General features: G+C 46.4%; 2 protein-coding genes across 2 annotated transcripts; both read right to left on the reverse strand.

The window, feature by feature from the left end:
* Window positions 1-1,971: 1,971 nt before the first annotated feature.
* Window positions 1,972-12,983, reverse strand: LOC135400096 (A disintegrin and metalloproteinase with thrombospondin motifs like). Its single transcript, XM_064631838.1, has 7 exons — window positions 12,859-12,983; window positions 9,920-9,972; window positions 8,137-8,248; window positions 7,917-8,084; window positions 4,994-5,141; window positions 3,217-3,327; window positions 1,972-2,123 (listed from the first exon to the last, which is right to left on the reverse strand). Exons 1-7 carry the CDS (start codon window positions 12,981-12,983, stop codon window positions 2,070-2,072), a joined length of 771 nt encoding a protein of 256 aa, XP_064487908.1. The 3' UTR covers window positions 1,972-2,069.
* A 1,402-nt stretch (window positions 12,984-14,385) lies between these two features.
* On the reverse strand, window positions 14,386-17,075 carry LOC135401561 (uncharacterized). The gene is made up of 4 exons (XM_064634033.1): window positions 16,865-17,075; window positions 16,674-16,763; window positions 15,118-15,241; window positions 14,386-14,526 (listed from the first exon to the last, which is right to left on the reverse strand). Exons 1-4 carry the CDS (start codon window positions 16,880-16,882, stop codon window positions 14,390-14,392), a joined length of 369 nt encoding a protein of 122 aa, XP_064490103.1. The 5' UTR covers window positions 16,883-17,075; the 3' UTR covers window positions 14,386-14,389.
* Window positions 17,076-17,543: the final 468 nt, after the last annotated feature.

Below are 17,543 nucleotides of genomic sequence, written 5' to 3' on the forward strand. Positions count from 1 at the left end.
TGACGTAACAACTAAGAGTCAGCAACCAGGATCGCGCTTTCAACGGCGGTAGCCAATCGCGAACGAGCTTTCAGCGGTCGTAGCCATGGAGATGAACCGCCGTCGTCTGCGAGTAGTGAACGAACGTCCCCGCGTACTAAATGGCAAAACAGTCCCATATCTTTCTCAAGACTGATTTTCTCGAAAGCGTGTCGCACTTTTTGTCTACAGGTTCGGGTCTACAGGTTCCAAGTTAGCTGCAATCATTTCCGAGTTCTTGAATTCGCAGTAGCGGACGAATTCTGACTTTATATGTCCACGTCGCGAAGGAGGGGCAGGAGGCAATAAGCAGGCCTTCTGTATCTAGGTGGCGTTGGCTGTGCTCCCTGCGGTCCTGATCCACGTGGTTTCGGTTTCAACGTACGTGCTGGCTTCAGGGTACCAAAAAAAGAAACAAAAAGTCTTTCCTGAGTTACCTGCGAGTACTGGGATAACTGCTGATGCACAGGTGCTGATTTCCAGATTTCCATGGACTCCATAGAGGTCAACCTCAGAGTCAACTATGGTATGTCTTTGATAGTGAGGCTTGCCCCCCCCCCCCATTCTCTAGCTTAGCAAACCATCGTCGTCCCCTGATGTGACTCAAGAGATTCGCGGATGTTCAGCTCTTTGGCGGCTTTTCCGCACAGTTGAAACTCGTACAGTTCGCAAAGTCGCAAAGTTCACGAACGATTCTTGGTCTTCATTTTGCTGTATGGTAAGCACAAAGCAACGGTAGTACAGGATGACAGGTTACTCTGTTTCTTGGGGACGATCACAGATCTCTTCAGCCACATACCCACATCCAGACGGATTGAATTTCGTTCGCTCTGCTAGGAGGGCACCACAATCATTGAGTGTCAGAATGGTCTCAGTATTTGTGACTCACCCTAGTAATGCTGTAACACTTGACAGGCGAGGCGATGACGACGTCTATCCGTTTCTCCAAGGTTTGGATTTATTATTGTTATTAATATATTAAAAGCAGATTACATGTCTTAAGAACAGACGTGATTATTTCCATCAACTTTAATGAGAGGAGAACACCGGAAAAAAAGCTGCTCTGAACAACTTGACGGGTGTGGGGTCCCGCTGTACCCTCAACCATTGCCAACAACACAGAAAAGGTGTGCAACACCCTTATATCAATTGCGTTTAATATACTGAACACAAAAAAAAAAGTTAACAAAATGCCTGAGAATCAATCGCAGCACACTTCTGAGTGTTACTTGTCTAAAGTGCAACCACTCTGAGAACTTGAAACGTGCACATTACCCTCTTACCATTGTTCTCACCATATGATTGCTAGACAATGGATTCCGCAAACTGGACTTGAGACTTAAGTGAGATTGGACTTAAATATCATGCGGATATGAAAAAGATGAAAATTGATGTTCTGAGGCTGGAACACAGAAGAAAGGACAACACACAAACAATCCAGAAGATGTGGGTTCGAGTCCTAAGGCTGGCCAACCTTTTCCTTCTTTCTTTCTTCCTTCTTCCACGAAAAAGATGTGTAGATATTTTCAATCTAAGCGAGCATCGTTGTCTCTTATTGTGTGCTGTTTCTCAACATACCACTTTATAATACTAAGACCTCAGAGAAGCGTTTCACACCTGCAGTGATGTTAGAAAATGCCGCTGAAAGGTGTAGCTGGTAGAGTTGCTACAAAGAGTATATTATTGGTTCGTACATTTGTTGGAATAAGGAATACAATTATTATTATTTTAGGTGCCCATTAACAGCCTAGGCCAGAATAATTAGTTGGAAGAGAATTATTTTCGAAAATTATTTCTCACTTACCTGGCCATCTCCCTCAGTTATTATAAGATCCTCAATATTACTGTCGTCAAAAAGCTTTATCTAAAGGTTCAAGGATTCAGTACCCCTTTTTTTTTCTTCCTCTATCACATCACGTCACATTCAGTAACACACGCATAAACATTTATACATGTTGCACTGTTGTCTTCTACCTTTATTCACATTCTTCATATACTTCAGGTTTGCAGGCCCTGATGTGGCAATATAGTGCTGGTCCAGTGCTATTTCATCACTGTGCAGGAGTTGGGCTCGTATAATCCACACATTCTTTGTTGATGCAAACCTGCATTGCAAGTCTGTTTGAGCGATAACCAGCTTGTTTCATTACTGGTGCAGGTCAATCACTATTCATAATTTAGCACATACTTTATTCTCATAGCTGCTGGAAACATCCTACGCATATGCAATGACGCATTCAAATAATCACACAGTACACCGATCTGCCCTCGCTTCTTAGGGTACTTTCTATATTATTGATACAGCCATTCTGAGCACAGCAATACATCCGGGTGACAGCTCATACACGATGCAATCTTCAAGTTAAGCACAGGTTCCTGGTGCAGCGAGAAGGCGTTCTACTCCATGTAGCTAAGCATTGCTGCATATTTCTAGGACTGTATAGCAGTATTACTGCTAAATCCAGCTGAACCCTTTCTATCCATAAACCTTACAGAATGGGATGATATTGTGCGATCGCTACCACAGGCATCAGACAGAAGCTTGAACTGAACAAGGAAGACTTCTCTTTGGAAAACATTTTGTAAAAAAATTTAAAAGGTTCGTAGCGTATAAACTGAACCGAGAAGCTCTATCACAACGTTACCGTTCGCGCGGCTCCGGAATGGAGAGACGTCCATTTCTTGAACTACCATTCTTTTTTGGCCCGTCTTAAACTTTACTGAAGTAGCGGTATGAAGGCGGGGTAGTTGGCACGTGTTCATCACGTATACGCCGCCAAAAACAGACAGAGACACGAAAAGGCGTCCTACAAAGGCAGTTGTCTGTGCTTCTGTCCTAGAGTGGAAAACCTTCCCACTTCATCATCAGAATATATATGTTGTTGTTGTCCGTGCTTCCTTCTCATGTCTGTGCCTGTTTTTGGCTGTGTATACGTGATCCAATTTTACATTGCTGTCATAAGAAAATTTCTTAATCACTTCAAACAAACAATTAGTAGTAGACTGCCACCGACTTTCACGGAACTTGAGGTCCAGACGAGGCACAGCGATATATCCACCACCTCAAGGAGGGCCACAGGAAGTGGCGCATCACATAGAGCAGTGCACATTTTAGGTTTCGGAGTATACTACTGGCACGACAACCTTCCAACGCCACCACCTCTTACTACTAAACTTAGTTCCTAATGAATTACGTACCTTGCCTGTACCATCCTCGCAAGGTATCCCGTCAGGTGATTTGTGGAGATGCATACGGAGATTTCCTTGTATGAGTTCGCATGCAATTACGCACTGTGACAGATTTCCCAGCTGGAAGTGAAACACGCACAAAGTCCCTTTAACCTCCCAAAAGGGAACGAGTATAAATACGTTGACGTTTTCCGGTCCTTCGTAAGCAGGAGGACTCGAGAGGAATTTATCCCTGGTGATATGCGATCTAAGGGACAGCACACTCTAAGGGAAAAAAGGTAGAATTTCCTACCCAAGCTGATGGAACGACAGTACTTCTACCATTTTTTTCATTTTTTTTTTTCACTGTCCTGACTTTGTGTGACTATTGGTATGTTTTCTGATTTGTCTACGTGGTATGGAGTAGCCGGCTTCCACGTTGGTGGTGCCAATTTTCTCAATTTTTTTCTTTTTTACTCTCACTCACTCACTCACTCTACCATTTCGTGCCAATCCACGCGCGGCCTCTCCTCCGCGGCGTCCCTTTCCCTTGCTCCTCTCTCTCAAATTGCTCTAAGGAAAAAAAAAGTATAATTTCCTACCCAAGCTTGTAGAATGACAGTTTCTACTCTGTAATTGGTTTCTACTCTGCAGTTATACCCAAAAGGTAAAATTGGTTTGAGTAGAAATGTGGTTGCAATACAGCTCTACCGAGATGGGTAGAAAATTCTTGCGTGTTAGCGCCGCGAAGCAACTGTGGCTATGAGCGATAGAAAATTCTACCTTTGTTTCTTAGAGTGCAGGGTACTGCACTATCTGTGCGCATCCTCGCCCAATCCTGAGACGCGTGGGCGTCGACTGCACATCGCTATACACGAGAGTCCTCTATGTCTCCTGTGCCTGGTACTAGCAGAACTTTGCTATTCACAAGAGGCACCGTTTAACTTTCGTCCCATCTCATCTATCGCGCCTACGGGTCATGACGTTGTCCACATACGTGAAGCCAACAATGGCGAGCCAGATACCACGGCCACTACCACCAAAGCCTGCAGGGAAAGGTATGCGAGGTTGGGAGGTGAGAAATCTTTGATGCCCTGTTGAAGTGAGAATCCATCTTTGGACGCAAATTTTCCACCGACATTTTTGTGCTCATGAGTATGTGAAAACCTGATCTACAAGTGTCGTCTCGTCCGTCGCCACCTCTGATGTCACCCACAATTTATTCCGTCGGCCTTCTTCGCGACTGGAAACGTGTGCCACTGAAAGGGACCGGCCACTTGTCATACCTACGTCCCCAAATCCCTCTATCCACACACTGCCGCCAGGCTGGCACCCTCTTCAGAGTTAGTTTCGATTACAGAATGAATGGAGGGGCTCGATACAGTGAAGGACTTCAGGAGGGACAAGGTTTTCTTGGACATACTCTGTGTAGTTTGACACGCAATAATATTTGAGCTAGCGACTCGGAAAATTGTTATGTCGTGACAAATAAAAACGATCAGATTTTAAAAAAAAAGAAATGAGAAATTGTCGAGGAAAGCCGTTCCAGCAGTTACCATGGAATAACCCAATGGGTCATGCCGTGCCGTGCTCTTGGCCACGCACCTACCTAGAGCTGTCTAGCGCTGCGGACTCCGTCCTCAAGTACAATTACCCATAGTATACGTAATACGTGGCGGGTACGTTATCTGACTGCCACAGTGTCACACAACATCACTGTATCTCTAGCTGTGGAGCATGTGATGACAAAGTGCTGTCCCTTATGTGAAAAACGTTTTCACACTTTCACAGACCCGGTGTTGCTCACATTAGGCATATTTTTTGCAGTCTTGTTGTACTCCGGATGCTCGTACTTGCAATACTGGTCAGCATTAAGTAGTAGATCACCTGGAAGCTGGGTGCTGTTTATTATGCTCGACGTTGTTTCCCTTTTGAGACACGCTGTAGCCTCCAGGCTGAAAGGGAAATATAACACCTGTCAAGAGCACTTTCAGGCAGGCAGGGCTTTATATAGGTTATTTGTGGCGCCCAAGACGGAAAGACGACAAAGTCAGATACCTCCTCGAGGCACGTTTTTAAATACATTTTTTTCGCGTCCTGACAAGAATAAACCAGTTCAACCCAGACTCTCGAGGAAGTCAGTTCTAGGTCCTCATTTTCGGTGACTTGAGAATGAATGCTTACCCTTCTCTTCCCTATGGATCCCTCCGACGACCACCTCAACCAACCTGCCCCGGACATTCGCCAGCTTATACTAGGGCACGTCGTCATTCGACTCCCTCTTTTTTGGCTTAGAAATACCACCATATGGTTTCAAGAAGCTGATGCCCATGTTCCTTCTTGCTGGCGTCACCTCCCAACTCACCAGGTACCGGCACACCGTCGCTTCCCTACCGGAAGTCTACATGGAAGTCGCTCCTTCAACAGTCGCTGCCATCCCGCAATATTCGCGTCCTTCGTCAAGCACAATCTCCCCATTCTACCCACCGAATTCCACGGCGTGCTCCAGTGTCTTTCGGAGACTGTTGCCGCGCTTCTCCTTGCTGATGGACATCGCCGCTCCTCAAATCGTTCTCGTGAGTCTCGTCGATCTCCTACCTACAAGGTTCCATCGCCGTCGCTCTCCTTCCCTCGATAGCGACAACCTGCCACCTTGCTGGTAACTCCAGAGCTTCGGTGACGCCGCTCTGAGATGCCCAAGACCTTGCGGCTGGTCCGGAAACAGCCCAGAGGGCCGTTGACGGCGACCAGCATTTCCCCACCCAAGCAATTAGTTCCTTATTTTTCGTAATTGACCGCACCACCGAGACCCGTTTCCTTGACACGGGTGCTGCTTTCAGCGTTTTACCTGCCTCTTCCCGCAACCGTCTCAATCCACCGCTGTTCCATCTCATGGCCGTCAACAACACTGCCATTCCTGTCAACCGTGAGAAGCTTTTGAATTTAAACCTCGGCCTGCACAGATATTTCCCTTGGATTCTCCTCGTTGCCGCAGACAGGAAATCCATTCTTGGAGCAGAACTTCTGCATCGCTTTGCTATATTCCTGCTGATGTTGCTCGCCGCCTTGTCGTTGACACACAAAGTCGTCTCACCAAACGCGTGATGCCCACTGGTTCTACGTCGAATGTTGGCCTCAGCGGAGCATCGTTACCCGCCTTACCACCGCCCTACGCCTCTCTCCTCTGAGAGCATCTGTCTTTGACCCAACCACTCGAGTGGACGAAATCCGTCAAGCACGATGTCGTCCACTATATCCAGACTACTGGCCCGATAGTTTTTGCCAAGCCGTGACCTTTGTCGCCGGAGAAGCTGAAAATTCTGAAAGAGCAATTCCGGCACCTCGGATTCACTCGCCCCTCCTCCGGAAATTGGTCACCGGCACTACACATGGTCCTCAAGAAAACCAGGGACTGAAAAGCACCCATGAGCGTTCCGGCATTTTTGGAGACCCGTCTCGACCTCCTTATGTGACGTAATCAGGTGCATGTGACGTAGTATCACCGTAGCCCGAGGTCTCATTTCCGAATAAAAATTTGTTTCCCACGAACACCGCGTGGTGCTACTTGCGGCAGATTGCTCGTATCATGCAGTGACGTCAGCATCACTCACTCACGTACGACCTCTCTGAAAGAGGGGAGGGGATTGCAAAGGGTGCGCAGATCAAATACCTCCCTCACACGCTATAGGTGAGCTGCGATAATCGTACGCATGTTACTTGTTAAACAATGTTGTTGTTGCACAGTGTATCAGAGCCATAAACGAAAGCCATAGCCTTAAACTGTATGAAGGAATCCCTCAGCTGCTCCTTTAAAGAAATCTCAGGTGGGCAAAATTAATCAATTTACCGACCAATGTGGCATCGCCAGAGCTGTTCTCGCCGTGAAATGTTAAACCCCTCACCTTATTATGAATACAATAATTTATAATGTGGTTGCACGATTTGGTGTGCCATCTGCAGGTACCTTTGAACGTGGTCCCCAGTTCCAGGCACACCTCTTCGGTGCGTTTCTGGCGCTTCTGCACACCACCCGCATACGGACCACATCCTACCATCCATCCTCTGTTGGGTTGCTGGAGCGCTTCCATTGCCAGCTCAAAAGGCTGCCATCATGGCCCTCGAGAACCCAAGCCACTGGACCACGGTTCCGCCCATTGCCCTGCTCGGCATACGTGCTACATTCAAGCCAGACATCGCTCGATATGCTCCGCGGAGAATGAGAGTGCTACTGTATCGGTGCTATACTACTGTCATGCACTATTCACTGCGGGAAGCGGGAAGGGAAGCGTCTTTAGTGCCTCATGCGATCTACCTAGTCCAAAACGCTCTCTGTCTATACGCGACCTATTTTATCCATTTAAAAAGTGATGATGTTCTCGATATCGCCGTTCAGTCTATATGCGTCGACAAGTAATCATAAAACGTCGTCATAATATGCACCCTGGAACACAGCGATACCGGATATTCGCGATAATCTTCATACCTTGCACTTTGTGGTAGCTAGATTCCTTTCTAGGAAGCCGCGCAGATTGGCAGCTCGTATTTTCTCGAGTTCCAGACCTCGAGGAAGCAGACGCCGAAACTTCGCCGAAAGAAATCAGGGAAGTAACGAAGTACGACCATTCTATGCAACGTTACACTTTGAAACTCCGATACATATACCAGCAGCAATCGAGCATTTTCGCAAGTCCGACCCTGTGCCGTTCCTACAGAAGACGAGGTTTACTTACTGGTAGACAACGTGTATTTGCTGGCCACAACAGTAGGAAAACTTGTCTTGGCTGTTAAATGCTACCGATGTCGACATGATGAACTTCTCAGCACCAGGGCAGTTTTCTGCTCCTGGATGATTTGTGATGCTGCTGTCAGCGCGAGCTCCATCATGTACACATCCCATCCTGAGTGACAAAGGCTCAGTGGTTACCATTCCATATACTTTATAATACTTACAGGTGGCCGACTTCGTGAACAAATGTGTGGACGCCGTCGTACGTGGGTGGCAAATCTTCCACCGCTCCAACCTTATAGCGTTCATCGCACACCTTCCCTACGAAGGCTCGTCCTACGATACACAAAGGCAAGGCTATAGGTACCCATATCTTAATTTGAAGGGTTCACCTCCAATAGGCCTTTAAAGCAATAATCAATCGAAATACGAATCGCGGCGTGGCCACATCTACCGCTACCGCCACCATATCTTTGTTATTCTGAAGACAGTGCGCTAGCCCTTGTATTAAGCGCGGACCCCATAACAAGCGACACGCGACGCGCTGCAGAATTTGTCGCTGTCGTGTCTGGTCATGGCGCGACTTCCTGGTCCATTTGAGCAGCGACATTTCGTCACCGAGAAATGATGTTTTTGGAGAAGCAATGCTTATTTTATTCGAGCTAAGTTGTAAATTGCCATAAATATACCAAAAATAGTATTTCATTCGTCAAAACGAGGAGAAATTGTAATGAAGGTGCTATGTAATATTCGCCATAACGCAGTGGCGCTGCGGTTGAAGTACCCACGCCCCGCCCACTTCTTCGTCTGCTAGTTTTGTTGTTTGCCCTCTCCACCCTCTTCCTTGCCCACGCGTTCAGTTCTTGTTTCACGCCGCCAAATCTAGCTGGTTTTGTCAAACAACAGGCAACGAACTCAGCGACATGCTACAAATATCTACTGGGAGTAGATGCAGAAATATTGAGCCGCGACAAAGCTTTTTTGACGCTCGTGTGGCGGCAGTGACGTCGATTTTGTCGCTTCTCGCGTGTATCTGCCGCGTGTCGCTTGTTATGGGATTCGGGCTTTATGGTACGAACGCAACAACAAGCGTTTTGTATGACACGTGGGCGTTGGAATATGTGGAAAAGGGCTCCACCCGAGCCCAAGTTCTGAGGGTGTTGTACTCATTTTTATGCATGTTGATCTAGTCTGGTGTTGAGGTAGCCTGGTGTTTCGTCTAAGCCAGGGGTCGGGAACCCGCGGGCTGCTTGCGGCCTAGCTGCGCTACAGTTGCGGCCTGGCGCAGACCGAGTTCACGACGAAAATCCCGGTATTTAGTTGGGGGAATTCCTAAAGCAAGAGTGCGCTCTCTGTGTTGCCTCTCCGGCGCTTAAAATTAACAAAAAGTGCTTGTCGTATTCCCTAAATCATAACTTTGTGAGCGCAACAAGCAAGCTTACAGTATTAGTTGCACTTGTGAAATGGTCAGCTTGTCACTCAACAGCAATTAATAATTTCGGCAGGCTAATTTAGACTTATTTTCGAATGGGTTCGAATCTCATCTGCGGCCCCTGGGAAAAAGTCGACGAGGGGGGGGGTGAAATATGGCCCTTGGAACTGTAGAGGTTACCGACCCCTGGTCTAAGCGGTAACCGCCTACGACGTTTCCTCGACGAAAAACCGTTACGTTTCGAGGTCGTGGCATCAGCCTCACGAATAATCGCCCATCACGCTTGCAAACACAGACTTCTCGACCATACTTCGCAGTCCGGCGCGATGCAGGTCTTCCGAAGTCCTTAACTGCGTTCTTTGTAGGAAGCATTGACCAGGGCACACCTTACGGATAGCAAATATTCCACCAGGTATCATTTTATCATCGCGTGTGAAAGATTCTGAGTGCTAAAAGGCCGCTGCAACATGGGCGGAAAAACGCGATAGGCAGAAACGTCTCTCTTGCATAATTGGAGCCTTCCTTATGACAGATGGTCGACTTTTAGAATGTATAAAGCAAATTATGGCACTTACCTGCTGTCCCACTCGAAAAGCGACCGTCACTGTAGACACTTACGAGGTCCCGACTGTGGATCAAGTAAGTTAAAGGTTTTCGGTCATTGTGATAGGGATAGGCACAAAGAAAAAAAAAAAGGATGAAAGAAAACATGTTGCCTCCCATAGTTCCAAATTAAGACACGCCCTCTCCGTCTGAATGAGGCCTTTAGCATGCCGTCTGACGGTCCTGCCAACGTGGTGTAATGCTCCGCGCAGGAGAGTGATAATCAAGAAGCACGCATTCGACCTTTCCTCGCTGTGCACTGTCCTGACGACTTCATCAGTAACACACCACATACTGTTCAGGTACATTTTATTTGTATGCATTTAATTAGCCCCAGCCAGTACGTACATAAAGCAACAGTACGGACACAAACGGATGTCTAAAAACGCTGTGGCGTGCTTTCTTGTCACTCAATGTCAGTCACTGTGGAATATATTTCCATTAAATTTATAGGCATTGGATTTGATAGCCAGCACTTCCACGGCAATGATGTCACTTTCCACTTCCGGTTTTTGTACCACCGAACAATCAAGCTACGAATTCCAAATAAACCTTTGCTAAATACGTTTTATGACGACTTAAAGGTACGGTCGCAACCGGAAACGCATCTATGTAGCCGATACCACTATATGTTCGGCATCGGCCGACAATATACCCGGCTGTATTTTTTTTTCGTCCGAAAAGGGCTAAGAATCTAAAGAAACGAATTTTAAAGGTCAGCACTGCTTCCGCTGCCGCACAAGCTCCGGCGGCGTTGCGTAACACCTTAAAGGGACTATGAAACGATTTTTTTCTTCGTTTTGTTCGAAAGAAGACATTTTTCCGAGTCTAGAACCGAAATTTTACTTTCGTCGCGCGAGCGGATTTCTCGGGAGCGAATTTAAACGGAGCGGCGAAGGGAGGACAGCTAGCGCCGCGCCGTGGCGAGCTGCCGAGCGGAGACACAACGGGCAACTTGACGCGACCACGGCCGGCTCAGCAACACGTCATCGTGACGTGTTGCCGAGCCGAGGAATCCCGCCAGGAGCATGCGCCGTAGGATCCCGCGTATGCGTTCATCGGGAGTGGAAATCTCCATGACAGCAGCTTTCGCGTGATCGGCAGATTTCGGCAGTGGCGGCAGCCACAGCGCGAGCTCGCGGCATTACTTGCCATTGTGCAACACCGATGACGTAACGGGGAACCGAAGTGCGGTCCGTACAGTTACACCATCGGCAGGGAAATATGCGCGGGAGAGGAGGAACGCGGAAGAGACATTTCCAGCGCGCGCTCCTCGCAGAGTGGAGCGATTTCGTCCGGAAAAATTTGTGGCATATTAGTTTCTCTGCGGGAAGAACAGTTTCCATCGAAAAAAAGTATGGGGGTTCGGGAAATTTCATAGTCCCTTTAAAGGAGGTGAGAACTCCTATCTGGAGCTATTGAGTTACGAGTTTAATAGGTGTAATATTGTTCTTCTACGCTTCCTGATTCTATTTACAAGTTAGTGTTCAATATTTCTTCCTCATAACGGGGGCAGCGTTAATACAAGAACGCACGTTTTTTCAGATACGGGCGACTAGACGTACCGCCATCCAGATACCTCTATCCAATGTTACGTCATTTGTAGAATAATAGCACCCAACCAGACGCCAACGCGGAGGTACACATAACGTCGTCTGCTTTATAGGTCGGAGAGCGCAGTTTAGAAGCAGCGAGAAAAAGTGATGGACTTACTCGAGTTGGTAGGATATGGGATGGCCTAAAATGTTGGACAGAAAATGTGGGACCATGCACTTCTGCGCGTCATTCGTTTCTTTCGGCCTCTGACAACGACGACAGTACACAGTGTATAGGCATTTCGTCCACAAAGCATGCCAGCACCTTTCTTTCTTTCTACACATGCTTTCTGCGATAAAGCCGAAAATATGAAGATAAGAAGAAATGCGTGCTGACGTTGAAAAACAGTGGCAGACTGACCTACCGCGGAACAGAGCCGAGGTAACCGTGATTGCATTGGTTGGATACGGACCTATCGGATTCATCTATACAAAAGGTGTCACAGCCAACAAGTTAAAATCGCCGTGTGGTGCAGACGCAGACGGCGGCCCAGTTTGGTAGGGTTCATAGTAGTGATGCAAGGCTATCGATAGTCGTACGAAAATCGAACTATCGGTTTGTAAAAAAAACTCTCGATAGCACTATCGATTGTGGACTATCGATAGTCGGTTATCGGAAACCTATCGGTGAGCAGATCAAAATGAAAAAGAAAAAGAAAGGTTGCAAGATTAGGAGGTAATGCAACAGAGACACGGACAGAGTGTTTCACTGGGCTTTTCAGAAAAACTCTCTCCACGAGCACTCTTCATCAAAAGAGCACTCTCGTCATTTCCGCATCTTGCGATACAGCAACTGCGAGCGTTGGGCTGGCTCGCTGGGCTTGCCGGATATATGCAAAGAGTTTGGTTTTTGCTTGTGGTCTCGGATTGGGTCCCTCCGTGCCGGATTTTGTGGCTCTGTAACGGATTCCCATTCTCGTTCCAGATCGACGAGTGGAATTCGCCATTCGAAAAGAATACAACCCTAAATCAGTGGACAGCTCCAAACTATCCCTTTACGGATACCATGTGACTCGATTGTGTTTGATGGCAAATTCGAATGTTCAATCTGGAGAGAGCACCCAAATCGGCTACAGAGCAACAAAATTGGGCACGCACGGCCCCAATCCGTGTCCGCCAGCGACAACCAACCACGCTAGCAACTCCGCGCGTTGTCCCAACGCACCGCCTCGCCACTGCATTATAACTGAAAAAATGAAAGTCCTGCTGCACGCTGTTGACAAGCGCAACCACGACAAATATTGACACAAATCACCCACAGTATCTTGTGGAGGTGAAACCTAGAAAATTTGACTGGACCCACTGAGCCAACTTACCCGGTTACAAGTACGACTAGGTCGTACGAGGAGAACGCGTCTTTCCGAGCGACGGCATAACCAGCAAGGTTGAACAGGGAATCGTAGGAGTCCATCAGATTGTCTGAGTCATTGTGAAACTTCATGTACGCATTTTCTTCAGTTTTCTACAGACAGAAATATTAAACAGGACACCTCGAAACTCTCCGACATGCAACAACCACTACGCGGTGAATGGGTAAACATGACGGGCAGTACTCAAAGAGCTTATAGGGTTCTCTGTAGGCTGAAATAGGAGGGACTCACGTTATGCCTCAATATGGCTGACAGTACAAGCTTCACAGTGATGTAATGGAGAGTGGAGTATTTCAAGTTCACCTAGTTGTCCGTTGAGGATGGGATACAATTAAGCAACGTATCATGGAACAATAATTTAGACCAATTATTCTTGCACTGCCTTCAAATGCTTGCCAATACATGAAATATTTCTTTCGATTCATGAAATATTTCTATACCCTTAAGCTTAAGGGTTGTGACAGTTCATCCCTGGTTATATCGGTCATTGGCCTGGTTATCGATCTTGGTTATTTCAGATGTAGAAGACAGTGCTTTGCGTCAAAGTGACCTTGCCATCCAAGTATTCCAGTCAAACAAGTAATACGTGCGTTCAAAATAAGGTCCGCTCATATCGGCTCATACCGGCAAAATATCGCCTCGCACGTAGTTTGCAATAGAATGCCACAACAACCCACCAATACTGAAACCCATGCTGCTGTAATATCACGGCAGCCGTCTCCGGCAGTGCGGCTGTCTACCCGCTCGCGCGGGCAAGCTGTGGGAAGAGTCACATGATTGATTGATTGATTGATTTAAAAAAAAAGAAAAAATGGAGAAATCCAGGAGTCACATGATCCTAAGGACCAACAGGAAGGATCTATACTCCCACTCCTTTGACGTCATTTTTGAGAGCAGCAGTGTGCTCAAGAACCTGTATCTCATTAGCTACAGCACATGGAAGAATTCTTCGTTTTGCTGGTTACTCTCGCTCGCAGCATAGTCGATAGTGCGATTGACCACCAGTAACAAACTCTCATAAACCCGTTAGGACGTGTATTACCGCATTCATGAAGACACTGAAGTACTCGATGATCTTGTTCTGCTTTTCCTTTCCTTTGCCTCTGAATTTTAGACTATGCACGGTGTCTACCACTATAATGACTTCAGGATGAGTTTCTGGTCGCGCTGAAAATGGGTTGTGCACTTGCATTCACGGTTTGTTACAACACAGCGAGTTGCCCAACATGTGACATTGAAAAGTAAACAAGCACTGAGAAAACCAATCCAAAAACAATAAATATGCCTACAGTATGCAGTTTGGTCTTGACGAGCATCTACTGGAAATGGGAAGAAAGAACAACGTAAGATGACATGGTAAGCACAAGTACGGTGATCCCTCTGCACTGGGGCTGACATTGTTAAGTTGCTTCGATACATCATGTAGCATTTTAGTGGAAAAACATTGTTTAAGGAAGCTAAATAATTTTAAAAAGCATCAAGTCAACGTCATGACTGCTCGAAGACTACTTGTCATGTGTACCTGCCATATATTTCGATTGGAAAAACATTTACCATGCACTGGCTTCACAAACGTAGAAGCACCTTTGTCAAATTCTTTGCCAGGGGCATACACTGGAAGGCAAAACAACACACTTTGATTTTTATAGCGGTCGCAACGGTGCAATGAGGTTATTAACGACTTTTTAGGCGACCAAGGGTTAGTTCTTCCTTCTTAAAAAGATAGCCTGCTTGCATAAAAGAAATACCTATTGTGCTACGCATGATCATTCCATTTTAAATGTTTTAATGCTTCAGTTAAATTGAAAGAAATATTCCTGAGTTGGGCAGTTCCGGGTAACACATCTGGAGTCCGATCTTCAGGTTGTCGATATTGTGGAGCAAGCGCCCCCCGTGCGAAGGCCAATCGTTATACATCTAGGCCTATTTAAAAATCCCACCCGATTGACTATACAACCATCCTCCGCTTCCTCATACTACTAATGATGCTACCTGCAATCTACTTTTTTTTTTTTACGGGAAACTAAATCGGCACAATTTCGATAGAACGTGCAGAGGAAGCCCTACAGAGACAGGAGCTTCGCTGAACGGGAAATTACAGGTTGTGCCTGTTGTTCGTTACGATACCCGTCATGCGAATCAGGGGTGTATTTCATAATTTTTCATTCTTATTGAATTCTGATGTCATTTTACTGTGTCACTTACAGATGTCTGCCGATCGAGACATTCTTTCCTTCACCTGGTAAACTAGGTGTCCCGTATCACCTTCAGAGCTACGTTCTCTAGCATCGAGCGGCCTTATCCGGAGGTTGCTTCCAATAATGCCTTCCTGGAAAGGGAATTTTGTCAAAGTTTGTGCCTCGGCGGCACCTGTGGATCCAAATGGTTAATATCTACTAGTGCCTGGTTCATCGGTTGTTCCGTTTCACTGCCAAAGCGGTCTGCCTGCCCATAATGCTGCCTATTGCTCGGGGGGAAATCGTGCGTCCTGGGTCGACTTCACAGGGAAGCGAAAATTTATAGTATGGTGGATATGTGTCGTTGATTAGAATCTTCTGTATTTGCTTTTAAATAAACTTCTCTGCTTTCAAGTGATTCATATGGACGGTTTACGCTAGAGGGGCCGCCTACATGAGTGGTTCTTCTTTCTGACGAGATTATACTGGTACACTACTGCCACATCTCAACGTGCACCGCATCGTAACTATATCTCCAAGTGATTTCTTTGCCGCCTCAGGCCTGTATACTCAAACACTGTTCTGTGTTCAACGAACGAATAAAACATATGCCCTGGTCAAACAAAAAGAAATATAAATTCACGTATACAATAATGCCCCGCCTACACTGTATGCGTGCTCTCAACGAACTCTGTCTATACAGGGTGTTTATATTTATTCGTTACAGAATTTTTATTAAAAAAAACTAGCAGAGCAAAATAGATGCCGTTTTTGCAGTTGAGTTCTACGGCCAGGCTGACATCCCCTCGAAGAAAGTATGACTTAAAGACGATTAATTAACTCTTTAATTGGGGGATTTCAGGCAAAAGCGGGAGATCAGAATGAGAGACCATCCTAGTTGAAGGGCATTCCACGTTTAAAAATTCCTGAAACACGCACGTGCGTGAAGATATCCACCACCGAATTTTGACATGCAAATGCGCTGAAACCGAAACCGCGGCGACCCGGAACGCAGGCGGTACAGCCCTCATTTCACGTCAGAGGGCCACGTGATTTGGAGCGATGGAAGTGATTGGAGTAGGTGCCGATCTGCGAGCCGGATAAACCGCTTTCCCACCCAGATAAGCCTCCGTCGGTGAAAGTGATGCGCTACTTAGGCGCGCTCTTTCAGTTTCGGCTCATTTGCATATCAAAATTCGGGGATGGACATCTTGACGGACGTACGTGGTTTCAGGATTTTTTAAACGTGGAATGGCTTTCAACTAGGATGGTCTCTCATTCTGATCTCCCGCTGTTGCCCGAAATCCCCTAATTAAAGAGTTAATTAATGAATCTTAGGTAATTAGTCATCTTATAGTTACATTGCACACTTTCTTCGAGGGGATGTCAGCCTGGCCGTACGACTCAACTGCAGAAACGGCATCTATTTTGCTCTGCCAGTTTTTTTCAATGAAAATTCTGTAACGAATAACAATAAACACCCTGTATAATGCAGACATCGCTGTTCGTGCCGATGTTCTTTCGGTTCCTCCGCGAACGTGAACTCGAATAATATTTTGCACGAAATCGAATAACTAGATTTACCACTCGAAGTCCACCTTCCGTTGACATCATGAGGGAAGCCATCTTGTCTGAGTCATGATACAAATTTTTCTCCAGATCTTCACCGTCCAACTGGAAACGCACAATATAAAGCAACAATTAAGTTTGTGTCTGCTATTGCAACATAACTTCGCTTGAGTTCATCTTCGTCCATATGAACTTCACCAACATACGTGGTGATGAATTTCCATGCCGTCCTCATGCGTTGTGTATAGAAATTGCTTTGCAAGCACCGAACTTTTCTCCAGCTTCAGTTGTAGTTTGTCGTCGATCACCAGTAACTGCTTACCGTCTTCGTCTCTACTTTGTAGTAGCTTCGGATAGACGATTGAGCTGAAACCCGCTATGAACGACAAAACGTCAACGACGTGTGAGAAATACTCACTTAAGATCACTCTGAAAGTAAAGGTAACCCCGCCATGACGCTTGAAGAGCATTGGACGTCACGCGCCTTGCCTCTTCCGCCCCGTCTGGTCTAGCTCAGCCTCCATCGTGCTGTAACTTGCGATTACTACATCAAACTCTTCTTAACGTCTGTAAGCGCTTCTCTTATCATTTATACACTGTTTTCATTCGTTGTAGTGTACCCCTTACGGGTCCCAAGGTTTCGTACCCGAACTCGGCCGAAGACGTCATCAACTTGGAGGGAGGGTATAAGTTGGTTGGACACGCTGTCTTCCGCAAGGGACGTTAAATAAGGTGCACTGTGTGCTGAGTTTTCGGCGCACGTTAAAAAAAACCTCAGGAGGGCAAAAATAAACCATAGAACGACCACTGCAGCGTCGCTTATGATCATGGTTGCCTTCCGACGTAAACCCACGAATTATCAAGTTATCATTCGTAGAAAACAAT

This window comes from Ornithodoros turicata, chromosome 7 (genome assembly GCF_037126465.1).
Source record: "Ornithodoros turicata isolate Travis chromosome 7, ASM3712646v1, whole genome shotgun sequence".
In the NCBI taxonomy this organism is placed as follows: domain Eukaryota; kingdom Metazoa; phylum Arthropoda; class Arachnida; order Ixodida; family Argasidae; genus Ornithodoros; species Ornithodoros turicata.